Genomic DNA, 15,989 nt, shown 5'->3' on the forward strand with positions numbered 1-15,989 from the left:
ATTATTCCCATGGCACACAAGATCAAAAGACACTCCGAGAAGCTTAGTAATTTGCCTTAGGCTACACAGCTGATAAAATGTAGTATTGGGATTTGAAACTTAAGCGGGTTACCCATAAGGTCTTTATAAGTCTGTCTTGCCACTTCAGAGTTTATTTATAATGTATAATGACCTTGAATTCTGAATACTTCATTTTGGAAAAAAAAAACCCAATAGCAGCTATGGTTTCTAAAACATTTTAATATATTAATCTCATGCAGAGGGGGCCTGCCCCTTAGCTCAGTTCTTTAAGTGGCTGCTTCAATGAAGCCTTCAGGCTCAGGTTGTTGTGGTTCCATCCCCACAACTCAAGTCAGCCAAACCTGCCCTGAAGGCATTTGGAGAAAAAAAAAATCCTTCTCATGCAGAAAGGAATGACTATTTCCACGTTGCAGATGAAAAGTCAAAGTCTGGAGAGTTTAAAGCATTGTCTCTTTCAACATCCTCTCAGCTGACGGGGAGGAAGGTGTGTAGCCAAAACCCCTGTAACATAAGGAAGGAGAAACATGACACAGACCTGGCAGGAAAAATATTCGAGGAGGGGGAGTGGGAAAGGGGCAATTAATCAGACAAAGATCCAAAAAGCATCATGGGGCATTTGGCCTTTAAACCCAAAGGCCAATGGATATGGGATCCCAGGGATTCTGCAATGGGTCAGAAGAGTGGTAGCTTTTAAATGTAGGCTCATTACCTCTTACCCCCCTCACAAGGCAGAAAGCAGGATTTGGAATGAGAGTCCGTCAAGGAGATGAACCCATCTAAAAAGACAAGCAGGATAGAAAGCCTAGCCAGGTGCATTCCAGGGCAGAGCGGCTGAAATTTCACTGTTCAAGCGAATTATGGGTTAAAAATGCCGATTTTGATTTTCTAATGAAGTACGGCTGACGCTTGGTGCTGCCGGTCTGCGGACTACACTTTCCGGGAGGGAGCATCCGATTAACCTGGAAGCCGTTAGGGAATGCAGAGGGCTCGGCCTCCCTGTGGACTTACTTCACCAGAACATGCATTTTAACAAGATCCCCAGGTTCTTTATGCATAGTGAACTTTAGATACATTCTTGTAAGTGATTCTCTGTCAGTGGAAGGGATCAGAAGCTGACTCCGGCCATCGCACGCCAGCGCCTGGTTTCCCACAGGGGAGAGGTCCGGGCCGGCGAAGTTGCTCCTCCTGAACCTAGACCGGTAGCAGCGCCGGGAGTTGCTTGCCTCGTAATCCCCCTTGCTGGGTTCCTTCCACCCAACCCCTGCTTCCCCGGGGCGCTCCAGCTGTTTCCCACCCCCACACCCAGGCAGCTACTGTGCACAGCTGGAGCCTCGGCTGCTGGAGTTCTGAGCTGCGGCAGCCGCGGCAGCCAGGCGGGGGCGCCCCAGACCAGGCTGTGCTGGCGGAGGCCGCGCCGCGCCGGGAGAGGGCGACCGAGTGGAGCGGCGGGCGGGGCAGCGCGAGCTAGCTCTGGTGCCAACCCGCGCGGCCTTGGCAGCCCTGGCGCGGCCCCACATTCCCACACCGCGGGAGCCGCGGCTAGCTATCTGGGAGGCGGTGCGCATCACCCTAACATGCATTTCATAAACCCGTCGGGAAATAGTTCTCCAGCCCCGCGGGCCAGTCGTCAGCGACCTTGTCTCCGAGGAACTGCTGATCGTAATCCCTGAGTTGGGTGGGAGTTCAGATTAGAAACCGACTATTTATATCCTCATCATTAAGCAGCAACCAGCAACCACTCCACCCCTTACACAGCATACACTCATGATGAGGAGGTGGGGGGCTGTCGAAGGCGCAGGGGGAGGGAGCAGCGTTGTTAACCCTAATGATTTGCTAAGAAACCCGGGTACAAAAACGCGATTTACGAAACGGCAAGCTTTATGAGGTAGGGAAGGTGACCCGGCAGAAAGCGCGCCGAGCCGCCGCCTCCGGCTCACCGGGGCTGGCTGGCTCCGGGCGCGGTGCGTTCGCAGCTACACGGGCGGCGCGAGGATTTCGCTGGAAGAGGAGCCGGCTGAGTGTCCTGGGCCCAGCTCCGCGCGCCGCGACCAGGGCGACCCCGCAGCCCCACCGTCCCTCTCTCCGGCGGGGGCCCAAGTTAAACCCGGCGGGCGCTGGAAGCGCTCTTAGCCTGCGAGCTGCGGCTCTTTGCAGGCACTGCGCGGCGGACAGTTTGAAGTCAACGCTTCGCTCAGCTGCCGGCGCCGGGGTGTGCGCCTTGGCCCCGGCGTCCGTGGAGGGCTGCGCGTTTCTCCCAGGATGTCAAACAAAACCAGTAGTCTTAACATTTATTAAGGCTTACGTGTTCTGTCTCGAGGCTTATCGGGTCTGCTCAAACTTTTGAGGGTGTGCAAGTGCGCGCGTGTCTCCACCCTCCTCCTGCACCCCACCCCCACCCCGCCCGAGCGGGGCGAAGTAGTCCTATAGAGCGATGATAAATATCCCTGTTGATCACTTGATTGATTACCTCCCTGAAAGGTCACGCGGGCTCGCAGTAATTTCCTTTTGCCTAAGGCTTCCTTTTCACTTTTACTCCGGCACGACAGCTCCGAGTACACGGGATCTTTATTTTTTATTTTAACCCCTAAATGCAACCCCTCCCGAAAACAATGCAGACAACAAAAATCGAATAAAGTCAACTCAAGACCTTTTTTGCTCCCTTGCAGCCTACCTCCTCATCTTGTTCCTTTCTTTCTTGTCGCCCCCGCCCCCTCGGTCTCCGTCCCCCTCTGTCCAACTCAAATGTATTCTGGACACTATTTAATAGATCAGTGTCTTGCAAGTAAACTCAGGCGTCCCTTGGGTCTGCAATTCAAGTCCGTGACTCTCTCTCTTTCTCTCCTGTGAACTGAAAATTCGGATTTAGACCACTAGACAAGCTATTAATTTAGCTAGGCTACCCAGGGTCCTGAACCCAATTAATTTCTAATAATTATAGCCCAAGGGGGCTAGATAGATCTCCCTGCCTCTTTCTTTTATTGCCACTCCACGCCACCGAGGTCAGCGTATAATAATAAAGTGTATATTTTGAAAGCGATCTCTAGAACAGTGAGTTATTGCAATGAATGAAAATTGTTTCCATTTTGGCTAATTGAGCCCGTGGCCGAAGGCTGGAGCTCTGAGACTAAATAAAGAGGACTGTTTCATTTCAACATGAAGAAACCCCTGCCTAGCTCTGGTCACCCAGCGAGATTTTAATTTCTTAACAGCCAACCTGAAACCAAGCGTTGGGTAAACAGTATTAATAATTGCATTACAATGATTAAATTAATCTTGCTGGTAGCCAAGAGAATATAGGTTGCGACTGAATAGCACGATGTAAAGTTCACTGCACAGAGACAATAGGCCAAGAAATACCTCCAAGGAATTCAAACTTTCTTCCACAGATACTGTGGGGCTAGCTCAATTATTATGCGAGGAAAGGAAAATGTCCTGTTGCATGTAATGTATTGAAAATCGGATCGTTGTCCTTTCTAGCTGTAATTAAACATAGTTGGAGGAGGGAGATACTCATCTGTCCTTTCCAAAGGTTCATCTTGCTCCCAACTTCCATGTAGACCTCCCAATTTATGCTTAAAACAAAAAACAAACCCCAAACCCCAAACCAAGCAAACCCAAGCTCCCTGTAAGCTCAACGACTTTCCAAAAAGACACTGCCTCTAGGATGGTTGCTTTGGTGGGAGGAAACTCGAGAACACATTAGACCCAGCCGACTTCCCCCATTCCCAAGGAAACGAATTTCAGGAGGGAAAGGGTAGGCGGGAGGTAGGGGGGCAGGCTACGAAGGCAGCTCGGACAACTTGTTGGAGGCCTCTTTTCTTTGGGGCCAGCGATAGCTTAGATGACCCGTCAGAGGGTGTCGGGAACTCCAGGGGCCCCAACACAGTCACCTGCTCAGATCTCACGGCTGGGACTGGGGACAGGTGGAACTGACGCGGTCCAGGCCCTTGGGAATGGGAACTCTCCAGGCTGGCCGAGCACGGGGGCGGCAACGCTGCAGGCAGTGTGCTGCGGTTGTTCCCGAGTGTTTGCTTCGTTAGGTTAAACACACGTGAACTAGCAACCTAGCTCTTTTATTAACTCACACTCAGGGCAGAAAACAAGTTCTTGAAAAAGAAAAGGGAGGGTGGGGACAGAAGAAAGAGAAAAAGGAAAAGAAGCCAAACTCAGCTTTCAGGTTTGAAAATGTAAGTGATGGTACTGTGAATACTTATATTTATTTAAAATAAAAAGAATAATGCCTTGCGTTTCACAATGCGTTAGCCTGGGGATACAGGAGACTTTGTTTATTATTTCAGTTAGATGGACTCTGATTCTCTTGTGTTCCAAAACCTTGAAAAGACCAGAGAGAAAGGCTCCGATACTAAACTGATTGCAACTCCGGGTTTGCAAAAAAAAAAAAAAAAAAAGGGAGGGTGCTCTGCCGTGCCTGTCTCACCCCCAAGACCTTCACACCGGGGGTTCAGAGACTCTGATTCGATTTCCTCGATCTTCCACCTCCTCTAGCTCCCTTTCACAGCCCACCTCCAGCCCACCACGTGGTGTGTAATTTCTCAGCAGAAACAAGCAGCCCGGTTTCACACGTGGATCTTATATTTAATCTCAGGGTTTGATTCCATGATCCCTTCCTTTCCTAGAAAATTCCCTGAGACCTCTTTACTCCTTTCCAAGGGAACCCAAATATAGTCCGGCTCCCTGGGGGACGCACGCCAAGAATTAACTGGAGGTGTGCGTCGGGGAGAAAGGGCAGCTCCTTGTTTTTCTTTTAAAAAGCCCCTCAGGGTGGGCAGGTGGGATGAAAAGTCCCAGGCAGAACTTCCTGCTGCCCAGGGCAGCCTGGGTGCAAGGGCTCAAGCGGACTCAACCTCTCTTCCTTGCAGAGGAGGCCAAGGCCCTTTAGGTTCGACAGCTAGGCTCATCCAGTGCCTCCTGTGTCTTCTGGGCAGTGCTCCCCCGAGGCCCCCGCAGACCAGCTGGAAGAACTTCTCGCCCACCAGCCTACTATATTTTCTTAAGAGATTTTGTATCCTTTCCAGAGACTCTCAAGCCTCCCAGAGGCACTCCATCTAAACTGAGAGGAACTGAATACATTTGTGTTTGGGGGAAATTTTAGAGTTCCAGACCGCTGAGGACCCACACATAATGGTGCAGTGGCTGGTGCTTTTGCAGGCATCAATCGTGAAAGCATGCTCACCTGGACATGCAAAGCAACAAGACAGCATTTTGGGGGGTGGGGTGGGGGGAGCGAACCCATGTGCCCCTTGAGTCCAGGAGGATGACAGAGGTTTAGTCCACACTGGCACGAGAGAACCTTTTTCTTTGAGAAGTTGTTTCACTCCTGCTTCGTATAATTCCCCCTCTTCCCCTTCCATTCCTCACATTTCAGGCTTACACATTTGTCTCTCTTGGGACCTGTAGCTTGTTTCTCCAGGGATCTGTATCTTACAGTCAAATGCTACCAGAATTACACAGCTCTGGAGAGAAAAAAAAAAAAAAATATGACGGGCATCTTTAGTGAGAGTGGAATCTTTTAAATTTTGATTTTCGTGGACATTGAGGTCCTCTGGGTTGAATCTTGTTATCTCTCTCACACTCCTGGTCCTAGTTTTGACCATTAATGCCAACAGGTGCAATTGGGCATTCTCAATGATTCAGCTTTTTGATATCCCATGTCTTAAGACTTGTTTTCTTTTTCCTTGAGTATCAAAGATGTATTGTTGTGGCACACAGACTGAAAAGATTGTAATTTTCTTTTATAGTGTCTGGCAGGATTTGCAACAGATATTAATGGGAACATAAATAGCACATAGAAAGTATCGAACAAAACTGTTTAATGCAAGGAGGTTGTACCAAAAGAAAATCTGTACGGATTTGGGATTGATTCATACCTTGAACACATCTAATCCCTTTGGGAGTTCCCCCCTTTCTTCGTGTCCACTTCCTTGGTAAATCCTGTAATTAAAACAAATTTCAACAATGTATACTTTTAAGGTTCCTGTGTACACGTGCAGTTTCCCTTCTTTTCCTCCTCCTCGTGACCCCAGGGGTTGCAGGTTTAAGTGAGTGAGTGAAAATGGCATGCTGAGCCGCAGCGACAGGGAGGCGGACGGGCCAGTGATGGGGAGGCCGGAAAGTGACAGCCAACCTTAGGAGGTCCTGGGTGTTGTGTGCCCGTGCAGAGCGGGCCCTGGGAGTCAGGGGTGACGGTTACTATTTGATGGTACCAGACTACGGAAATATTCGAAGGACAGCATCAAGCCCTGCTATGACACCCCTAGAACCACGAAAGTAGCATTTGTTTTGCTTCCAACTCTGAAAGCGGAAGCCAAAGTAGCTTTAGTAGCAGCAGCAGTTGAGTTCTCAAGTTCAAAATGATTCTCACTTTCTCCTGAGTGATTCGCCAAGGTTCAGCCTTTCTCCTAGTTCGTTAGCAGAGGAAATATTTATTTTCCTTCCCAACGTCTTGCTTTCTCAACAGATAGTACAGACAATTTTCTACAATTTATGTCGGAAAAAACACCAGTAGTAGTTATAACACAGGCTCATTGGTGATTCCAACGCGGAATCAATCCTCTGCCCAAGCCTTTTCATTCCTCCCCCCCAGCCCCCCCGCCCCGGGCGAGGTGTCTGCTCCCCTCCAGCTCCCCGCGCTGGCTCCCCGCCCCCCGCCGCCCTCCCCTTGACTCCCTTTCTCCGCCTCCTCGGCGATTGCCATCTGACAAGATCTCCAAATCAAAGTGATAAATCGCTCCAAACTTTTTTTGGCGGCGCTGAGATGTTGGAGGGGCGTGTAGCGCGCATGTGCGAAGGTGTCCAAACTGACAATGCTAGAGAGATAGCGAGTGTGGATTGAAAGAAAGGGAGAGGGAGGGAGCGTGAAAGAGGGAAAGACAGAGTGTGTGGCAGTAAGTGTGTGTGTGTGTGTGTGAGAGAGAGAGAGAGAGAGAGAGAGAGAGAGAGAGAGAGAGAGAGAGAGAGAGAGAGAGAAGTGAGAGAGAGGGAGGGAGGGAGGGAGCGAGCGAGAGAGCAAAAGAAGGAAAAGATCCAAGGAAAAAAAAAAACCCAACCACACACCAGCGGCTGCAGGACTGGGCACAGCATGAGATCCAAAGGCAGGGCAAGGAAACTGGCCACAAGTAGGTGCAATATCCCTTTTCTATTGGCTTTCCCCCTCCTCTGCCATCTTGCATATCTGTCTCCAGGACTCCGGGACGGAGCGCGGGCTGCCTCTTGCGCGGGGCGCCGGGTGGAGGGCAGGCACAGTGCAGCCCCAGCAACCTGCCGGTTCCAGCCTCCGCGCCCCGGCGCCCGCGCTCTCGCTCCTGCTTTGGGCGCCAGAGGAGCCCCGGCAACCTTCATCCCCGCACATCGACCAGCTGTAGCAACCCCGGGGTGGGGGTGGGGGTGGGGGCAGCAAAAACGCGGGTGGGAGGGAGGAGAGAGCGCGAGAGTGAGCGTAAAGCGGAGGGGGGAGAGGAGAGCCGAGTCTCCCCCTCCCCTCCCCGTCCCCCAGGCGGGGAGAGTCGCCTCTGGCCAACCAGCTAGTCCCGGGTGTGGGAGGAGGGGGGAGTGCTGGATGGGGGAGGCGGGAAGGGCAGGGGAGCATTTTCGAGCCTGGGTTTGTTTCTGGGGTTTGGAAAGGGTGGCAGGCTCAGAGGGAAACGCAGTGGTGGTGGCGGCGGGCGGCGGCGGGCGGCGGCGGCGGAGTTGGGAAAAGTTGCGAGCCGGCCGCTGGAAGTTGCGCGGGCGGGCGGGCGGGCGGGCAGCGCCGAGCCGCGGCTGCGGTAGTGGGCGCTGTGCGCTCGGTCTTGCTCTCAGGCGTGCGCGGCGCAGAGGGAGGACTGGGTAGGGGAGCGGGAAGACAAAGGGGGGCGATCTCCGCGTGGTGGGGGGACCGGCCAGTCCAGCGCCGGGCTCGTCAGAGCTGCGGGCAGGTGGGGAGAGCAAAGACCCCGCGAACGAGAGCAGAGCGGGACGTGGAGGGCGCGCGGCCAGAGGCGACAGCCGTGGCGGATAAAGAGGCCGAGAGGGCGCGCTCCGACCGCGAACCCCGCGCTGGCGCGGAGCCGACTGACCCCCAGGGGGCGGCCTGCTTGGAAGTGGGGGCACAGAGAGGGCGCGGCCGAGTCTCCCGTTCCCTTGCTGGGTGCAGCTGGGGTCCTGGGTCAGTAATCCTCCCCGGCGCCCCCTGCCTGCCGGCGCGCAGTAGCCCTGGTCACGCGGAGCCAGCGCTTGGGTCTGGGGCGCGCGGGACCCCATCCCCCACTCTTCCCGCAAAAGTGTTAGGCGACTCGTCCTGCAGTACCGGCCACACGGACCCGGTCGGACCGAGGTTAACCTTAGCCGGTACTGCAGGCAAGGGGGCTGAGTTGGCTCCAGTGCTTCTTCCCTGAGTCTTAGGGAACTCGGCGGCTTGGGGCCGCGGGGCGGCCCGGAGCTGATTTGGGAAGCCAGGCCGCCTTCGCTCTCACACTTGCATTGGCTGGAGACCGAGCTCTCTAATTAATTGTTTTGTTTTTCGGCTGGAGAAATGAGAGTTAGGGAGAGGGTGGGCTGTTTGTGTTCAGTGAAGTCTCCAGTCTCCCCTGCAGACCCTGGCACTTTAGAAACCAAGTATGCGGTGTCCGGGCGGCAGCCTGGCGGAAGTGGCGGCACCTCAGCTTGGCGCTCAGCTTCGCGGGCGGTGGGACTCAGCGATGTAGCCCGGTGAGATGCTGTCATCCTAGGTGCCTTTCCAGTGCCTGATCTCGTCCTCACCCAAGCACTCCCACACTCCCGAATATTTATATTTTTCTTACTTTGGCGTCAGGGATCAACCCAAATATAGGGCTCTTCTTTGGAGGGGATAATCAATCCATCTGTTTCCTTTTTGGATATTGTTCTTTTCACTTCTCAGCGGTGTCAAAGCTCGCCAGTGGTATTGTTTGCTTTTAAATGAGCCTGATGTCTTTACTTTCATCTAAGGGGGAATAAATGTACAAACGCCTGGAAGCTGGAGGGCTTCAATTTCCGACTAAAGGTTAGGAGTGTGTGTGTGTGCTGTGCGTGTGCGTGTGTGTTGTTGGGAGGGGGCAGAGAGCCTGCCTCAGCCCAGCCGAAGTTGTGAAATGAGAGCCTCAGGCTTCTTGCGGCACCTCTTTTGCCAGGCATCCACCGAAGTGAAAGCAGAGCACAAAACACTTCGAATTTTCTCGAGCAACTTTTTCAACTTATTGCCAAGCAACCGAACACTGCTGCAGTGAAATATTCTCGCACACACCGCTCACCCAGTATCCAGAAAGAGCGCCTTGCGTCTGTCTGATCTGATACTTGTCGTGAAACGGGTGGGAGACATTTATTTTATCTCCTGCGTCGGTAAGGATGCGGCTGCGGCTTTCTGCTAGATCCCAACTACAAACTTTGTCTGGCTGAGCCTCGGGCTCTCACGTAAGAGGGCTCTGGCTGTTGGTGCTGCATTTGTCTTCCTCAGACAGAAGCGCTGCTTAGTGTAGTTTTTTTTTTTTTTCCAGTTACAATCTGAGTAATAAAGGAAATCATATTTACGGATTTTTGTATTTTAAGGCGCTATTTCCTTTGCCGTAGTAGGGCGCGGCTGGGAAGGTTGGTGACCCTTGCCGCGCAGTCATCCAGTGAAAACTCAAGCTGCTGGGTCGGCCTGCTGTGGTCTCTTTTTCTGAGTTAGGGGGAGGTAGGGTGACCAACATATTATAAAAAACAAATCTGCCTTTGTCGTGGTAAAAGTAAGCATTACAGTGGAAACATATCACGTAAACATGGTTGTTTTCTCGATTGCTTGTTACTCTTTGTCTCTTGTAAATTTCTTTGGTGGCCATAAATCCTGGCTTGCTCTTGGCCACGGCAAGGGAGCTTATGGATCCAGACTAGAGACTGCATACCCTGAAGATACCCTCTGAAGTTACACTGAGATTGAATTCACAACCCAGTTTGCACCTTTTGGGGCTTTTACTTTTTTACACATTACTTTAAGCTGATAAATTCGTTGTAAGCATATGCGAAGATTTAAAGTTTGAATTAAAAAATAAACGGAAAAGCAGGATCAACATACACACTGTCTAAAGCCCCCAACTTTTTTTATTTCCATACGTAAGAAAAATAAAAGCCAAGAGGCTCTGTCAGCGCCAGAGACTTCCCAGCCTTTTCCTTGGCCAGCTAGAATAGCACCTGGGCTGTGCCAGAAATGCCAGTTGCAACTCTCCTGATGGATGGGAAGGAAGTGAGCTCGGATCTGCCCAGCATTATCTAGAGCCTGAAACGCTGAAATTACCCCCACCCCACTTCCCGAGAGTGACAACCGCAGGATTTCAATCACAGCAATGAGGCAGTTGCTTCAAGTAACCCCCTTAACTACCACTCCCCCCAAAGTCTTGTAAAAATGCAGAAGACTGTGCAAGCTCTGTGTGTGTGTGTGTGTGTGTGTGTGTGTGTGTGTCTTATTCTAAATTTGATCTCTATGAAAACAGGCTCAGAAGTAGAAAAGGTAAATGCGGCTGTGCTGTCCTCCACCTCCTCACCTTAGAAGCCATTGCCTAAGATAAAAGGAAATGCACGCCTAGTTCAGACAGTCACTCTGTGCCTCACTTTACTAGGCTTTGCTTCATCCTTAAGAAACTCGGATTAAAGCAGAGCTGAGTTTTCAGATGTACATTTATTTGTTTGTTTCAGACTGCTTTTGAGGAGGAAAAACATTCTCCCGGTGGAGGCCGAGGCCCCTTCTAGGAAGGCAGTTTATTTGCCATTACTTGACCATTACCACGGCTTAGGGCTTCTTTATTGCATTTGGCACTCTGAGTACAGTCTTCCTGGAGCATTTCAATGTGTTTCATACCTCCACTCCCCACTCTAAATCTGTGTTTAGGGGAAGGTTAATTACGCCTTGCTTTCTCCCCTCTTCCTCAACACTGTGGGAGGAGATGGTTCATTAGCTGCAGAGCCTGCAAGGCTGGAAAGGTCCGCTTCTGCTCCAGGTTTTTTTATTTGTAAGGGCTGAGGAACGCCAGGTCTTGGCGATGGTGCACGTGAACATGTATGTGAGTGTGAGTGGTCGCCAAGCTTTTGCAGCTCAGGCTTCTCCCTGTTCCCCCAGGCCTGCCCACCTCTGCCTACAGATGCTTACCCAGTAGAAATGAACACGGTCATTCTGGGACATTTTTGGTTTTCTTTCTCTTTCCTTTCTGTCTTTTTTGCCTTTCAGTTGAAGTCAATGAGTCTGTAGTCAGTTTCTCTTTAAATATGAGTGTTTGGGAGTTTATCTTACTTTATTTTCAGAAGCTGGGGCTGGATGATCCAAGCCTCCAGTGGAGTCCTAGAGGAGGCCACAGCTGGGAATGCATGGTTCTGTCCTCTGCGGGTGTGGAGGGCAAGAGAGCGCCCTGATGAGCCGCCCCAGCACACATCGCTTGGCCCCCTCTCTTCGTTATCTCTGCACCTTGACTCCGGTGGAAGCCAGCCCTGAGGTGGAGAGACTTGACCTGTCTGTTTCTGGCTATTCTCTTCCCATTTCCGTGATACTCAGTGTGGAAAGCAGCTCTATTCCCTAGAGCTGGCTGCACCTCCCAGTCCACCTTTCCAAACCTCCTGGTGTAGAGAATAGGGCCCCTGGGGCCTGGGGTGAGGCAGGGGAGACCAGAGGGGGGAGGAGTCCATGCTCATTGCCCCACCTCCAGCAATCCCGCATCTGGCTCCTCAGGCTTCTTAGTTTAGGGAACAGAGGTTTGGCCAGAAGTCTTCTTACCACTCCAACATCAGGGCTATTTCATGCCTGGCATGCTGCTGGCCTCAGCAGCGTAGGCACTGCCGGGGGAAATGCATGCATACCTTTGCTTGCATATGCATTTATACAGGAACACTCTTATGCAAGGCTCAGGCAGGGTAGATCCCTTCCAACTTATCAGGGTGGAGGAAAGAGGGGCAGTGGGGGGAGGAGATGGGGCAGAATGCCAGGCACATTTTTCTGGAGTGGTGATGAACCTTTCCTCCTCTGGGAGATACTGCCTAGGTGCTAAGGTAGTCTGTGGGCTCTGCTTTTCTCTTCTCCTGGGTGGCAAGGGAGGAGTTGTTAGCTCCCTCCCTACTTACCCACTCCATTAAACACCATCCTCTTTCTAAAATTAGGTTTCCCCTGCCCATTCTTCTAGCCTTCTGAGCTTACCAGAGAATTCACAAGGAGATTGGCAGAGCAGGGAGGACAAGTTGAAGGAAGAGGATGAAAAGGAGACAGACAAACCCAACACAAAACCAGAGAGGGGGACAGAAAGCTGAGCACGTCTCCTTGTAGCTCCCTGGTTTCCACAGAGATTGGTGTTTTCTTCCCCACCCTGTAAACGAAACAAAACAAAACAAAACAAAACAAAACAAAACAACACAACAATTCTTGGTAATTACCTTTGCTGCATGTCATACAAGAAACTTCAGAGATGTTTCTATACAGGGAAGAAACTGTTTACAAAACTCTTTCAAAAGTGTGACATACTGCTCTAGTTCAGCACTAAAAAGCTAAACATACTTATTCTCCTTTGAAGTGCCCGAGCTGGGGAGCTAATTTGAGTGTCGTTCAGATATTTCTGTGGGTATAACTAATGGCCTTTACCTATTTAGCTCAAGTGGGTGGAGAGAAAAGCCTGAATTCCTTGTCCAATGGGTCCCTCTGGAGACTGGGCTCTGGCTCCTGGCCAGTTCTGTACAGTGTCAACATTGGATATTTGAATTCCCAGACTCTATTTAACAACTTTCTAAATAAATAAACTCATTGTGTGTCTGTGTTTAAAATTATTTCACCTCTTTCATAAAAATCTTACATTGGCCTTGCAAGTTGATTTTTTTTAAAAAAATAAACAAACAAACAGTTTAAGGCATTTTAATAGCCAGATTTCCATAAGATGTGTATATTGGAAAGCTGTTGTCTCAGTTAGGGGTGGGTAAGGCACAAGCTATACTATGTGACTTGATAGTGAACTGTAATAAAAATTAAGCTAAGTTCAGAAAGTCAGTAAAATATTTAATCACACATAAATGAAAATTTATTGGTCTTTTTTTTTTTTTTTTCTTTTCAGTACTGGGGATTGAACTCAGGATCCTGTACTCTATTTCCCTGGCCCATAAATGGAAATTTAGTGCCTTTACATATTTGATAATTTCGCCCAGTGGGTCTTTAGAGGGCTTCATTGGTGAGTCCTGAATGAGCTTCTATGAATAGACTTCCCCATCATTCTAGGTTCCAAAGACAGATACAGAACTGTACGTATGAAGTTTTATTTCTGGGCATTTTTTTTTCTGTCTTTGTTATTGCAAGTTGAAAGGACTACATACATAAATATTAATTATTCTTGTTTTTCACTTTGGTCAAAAGAATTCCACAAATTTTACAATTTTTATTAATTTCTCAGCATTTGAACATCCATGCAGTTATTATGCAGATGAGAACATAGTTCTAAAAAGTCCGAACTTAACTTTTTTTTTCTAAGCAAACTCTAGTCCTCTTGCAAGTGTGGATTCCATCTGGAGTTGTTAGGAAAGAAAGTGGAATTTACTTTAATTTATGTGTGTAAAGGACATTATTTAAAAAATGGGATTTGAAAGGGCACAGAGCAAAAGCCATAACATTTAGCTGGTTACGTGGAGAACTCAAAGCCAAGGGAAAAAAAATACCACCAACCCATGCAGACCCTGAAATAGATTACAATGACCTCAGCCATGTTCATTTTCAAAAATAATAGCCATGATTAAAATGGGGAGAGTGTTTCACTTGGAACCACATTCTTCTGCATTACTATAAAAGCTGTTTTGTCCTTAAAGAACTGTTTCATCACAGAGAAAGGAAGCATGTGAATTTCTAATCACATCTTTGACTCTTCAGGAGTGTTCATTCTTGAATTTTTCTTTTGATTTTAACTATTATACTTATTCAATATCAAACATACTTTTGATTTGTGTATTCAGCAAGATCCTTCACTATTAAGTTTTATACTGCTTCTGAGGAAGAAATTTGTTTAGAAAGAGATTTTATTCTCATAGTAAAACCTGCCTAGGGGTCAAGGACTATATTGACTATGTAACAGGAAGGACTAGAATTTCCCTAACATTGTTTGAGACATTTTCTAGCAAGTTATTTTTGTATGTTGTTGTTCAAATGATGACATTTATTTATTTAATTAAAAAGTCATTTATTGATTTATTTGGTATAGGGTCTTGCTATGGCAGCTCAAACTTGTAGTGATTGTCCTGTCTCAGTCTCCCCAGTGCTGGGATTACAGGCATGTGGTACCAGGGATCGAACCTGTGTCCTTTGTGCTTGCCACGCAGGTGCTTAGACCGCCAAGCTATCTCCCCAGCCCCTTAAATGATAACATTTATGAAAGTCCTTGTATGTGCAGTTGGTAGGCCTTGGTGATGGGCAGTTACCTGAGAAATATAATGTGGTAGGTGTTGTGCACAACAAACTGTGTTTTGGGGAATATTTATAATATCTCAGGAATACTTCAGATGTACAATCACTGTTTGAATGTGGTTTGATCCCTGATTTAAAGGCCAGATAGGGGGCCGGGGAGATAAAGTGCTTGCCTGGCAAGCGCAAAGACCTGAGTTCAATCCCCAGTTCCACATACACACACACACACACATACACACACACACACAAAATAAATAAAATAAAGGCCAGATCATCTTTGAGTTATTGAATATCTCCTGTGAATTGCAAAATAATAATATGAACATTCTTGCAGATCTTTGTTTATGAAATAGGAGTAATACTATTGTGCCTGGATATCTTGTGAAGTAGAAGTAATAATACTAATACGTTATTTAGTTGCGAACACTTCAGGTTTTATTCTAGTATAATCATTCCCATGTGCAAATTTAATTTTCATGCAGCAAGTTTGTAAGTTGCTGTATTACTCTGGCTGAGTTGTTCCTTCCCAAATGATGGGCTTGGACTGAAGCAGAGTTTGTACACTCCAGTGGCTATGGGGATCAGGCACAGTAAATGAATGAAGCAAGTTGGGCGAAAGTGTTAAATTCTTTCCTATTTTTGGATAAATTTTTGATACTCAGCCTCTGTGTTCCAGAACAAGAGGGAGTAGTGGGGACTGTGGCTGGCTGTGGGTCGCGCTATCTCTGATGGTGGCAGCTGCTGCTCAGCTCCCCCTCACTGCTGCCATTTGGCTAAGAGGGCCCAGTGCTTCTGGCTCTTCCAGCCCTAGAGAAGCCATCAACCTGGCTTTTTATGGGACTCTTCTGTACTTTAAGATTCTGATTCAACCTAAAACAGTTCTGCGAGCTCCACCAAACACCTCTGATTGCAGTACATAGAGTGCAGATTTGCAGTCTGGATTAGTTGATTTCTAAGGGTCCGTCAAAGTTCCAACATCTTATAATATCCATGAGGATTGCTGAATACTGTCTTATGTTTTTAAGATCTGTATCTTGCTCCTCATCCCAAAGTTTGTGTGTGTGTGTGTGTGCGTGTTTTTTTTTTTTTTTTGGTGGAAATATTTATTATAGAATCTGCTGTCTGGCCATTTATCTGGAAAAATAGTGTTTCACAGCCGTGTTCTGTCTTTCTTTCCTTCCATGCCTGCTCATCACTAATTAGCTTAAAAAAGAAACTGCTATGTCCTTTTCTCCTCTTGTAGCCACTGGGCACCATCCTGTCTTATTTCTTACACAAACTGTTCTTTAATCTGTGGGCTGGGACCAGGGAGATAGCTCAGTAGAATAAGCTCTTGCCTGGCAAGCAGAAGGGCCTGAGTTCAATTCTCGGACCCCCACCCCCCCAAAAAAAAATCTGTGGGCTGAGGATTGGACAGTAAATCATTAGGAGACAGTTGTCTGTGGTTTTCCACTGTGGAAGAGGTGATTTGATTACTGTGGAGTATTCAGAGGAAGAGTTTACCCTTATCCTCTTCTTCAGGATCCAAGTGTCAATCCAGTCTGGTTTTTTTTTTTTTTTTTTT

The 15,989-nt window shown here is 48.6% G+C and overlaps 1 protein-coding gene and 1 long non-coding RNA gene across 11 annotated transcripts in view; one reads left to right on the forward strand and one right to left on the reverse strand.

Moving 5' to 3' along the window:
* Positions 1 to 361: 361 nt before the first annotated feature.
* Positions 362 to 2,304, reverse strand: LOC111817324. Its single transcript, XR_002821561.1, has 3 exons — positions 1,959 to 2,304; positions 731 to 797; positions 362 to 522 (listed from the first exon to the last, which is right to left on the reverse strand). It is a non-coding gene; the product is annotated as an uncharacterized LOC111817324 (long non-coding RNA).
* A 4,423-nt stretch (positions 2,305 to 6,727) lies between these two features.
* Positions 6,728 to 15,989, forward strand: part of Mecom (MDS1 and EVI1 complex locus) — a 550,507-nt gene continuing 541,245 nt past the window's right edge. For 9 of the 10 annotated variants that reach the window (XM_023717748.1, XM_023717749.1, XM_023717758.1 and 6 more), the window contains exon 1: positions 7,048 to 7,157. In XM_023717748.1, the coding sequence (XP_023573516.1) occupies positions 7,121 to 7,157 (37 nt within the window). In that variant the 5' untranslated portion in view covers positions 7,048 to 7,120. Of the gene's footprint in view, positions 7,158 to 15,989 lie in introns of all 10 variants that reach the window. The other variant, XM_004633475.3, reaches the window with a different exon arrangement.

Source organism: Octodon degus, unplaced genomic scaffold (assembly GCF_000260255.1).
Source record: "Octodon degus isolate 3935 unplaced genomic scaffold, OctDeg1.0 scaffold00055, whole genome shotgun sequence".
Lineage (NCBI taxonomy): Eukaryota > Metazoa > Chordata > Mammalia > Rodentia > Octodontidae > Octodon > Octodon degus.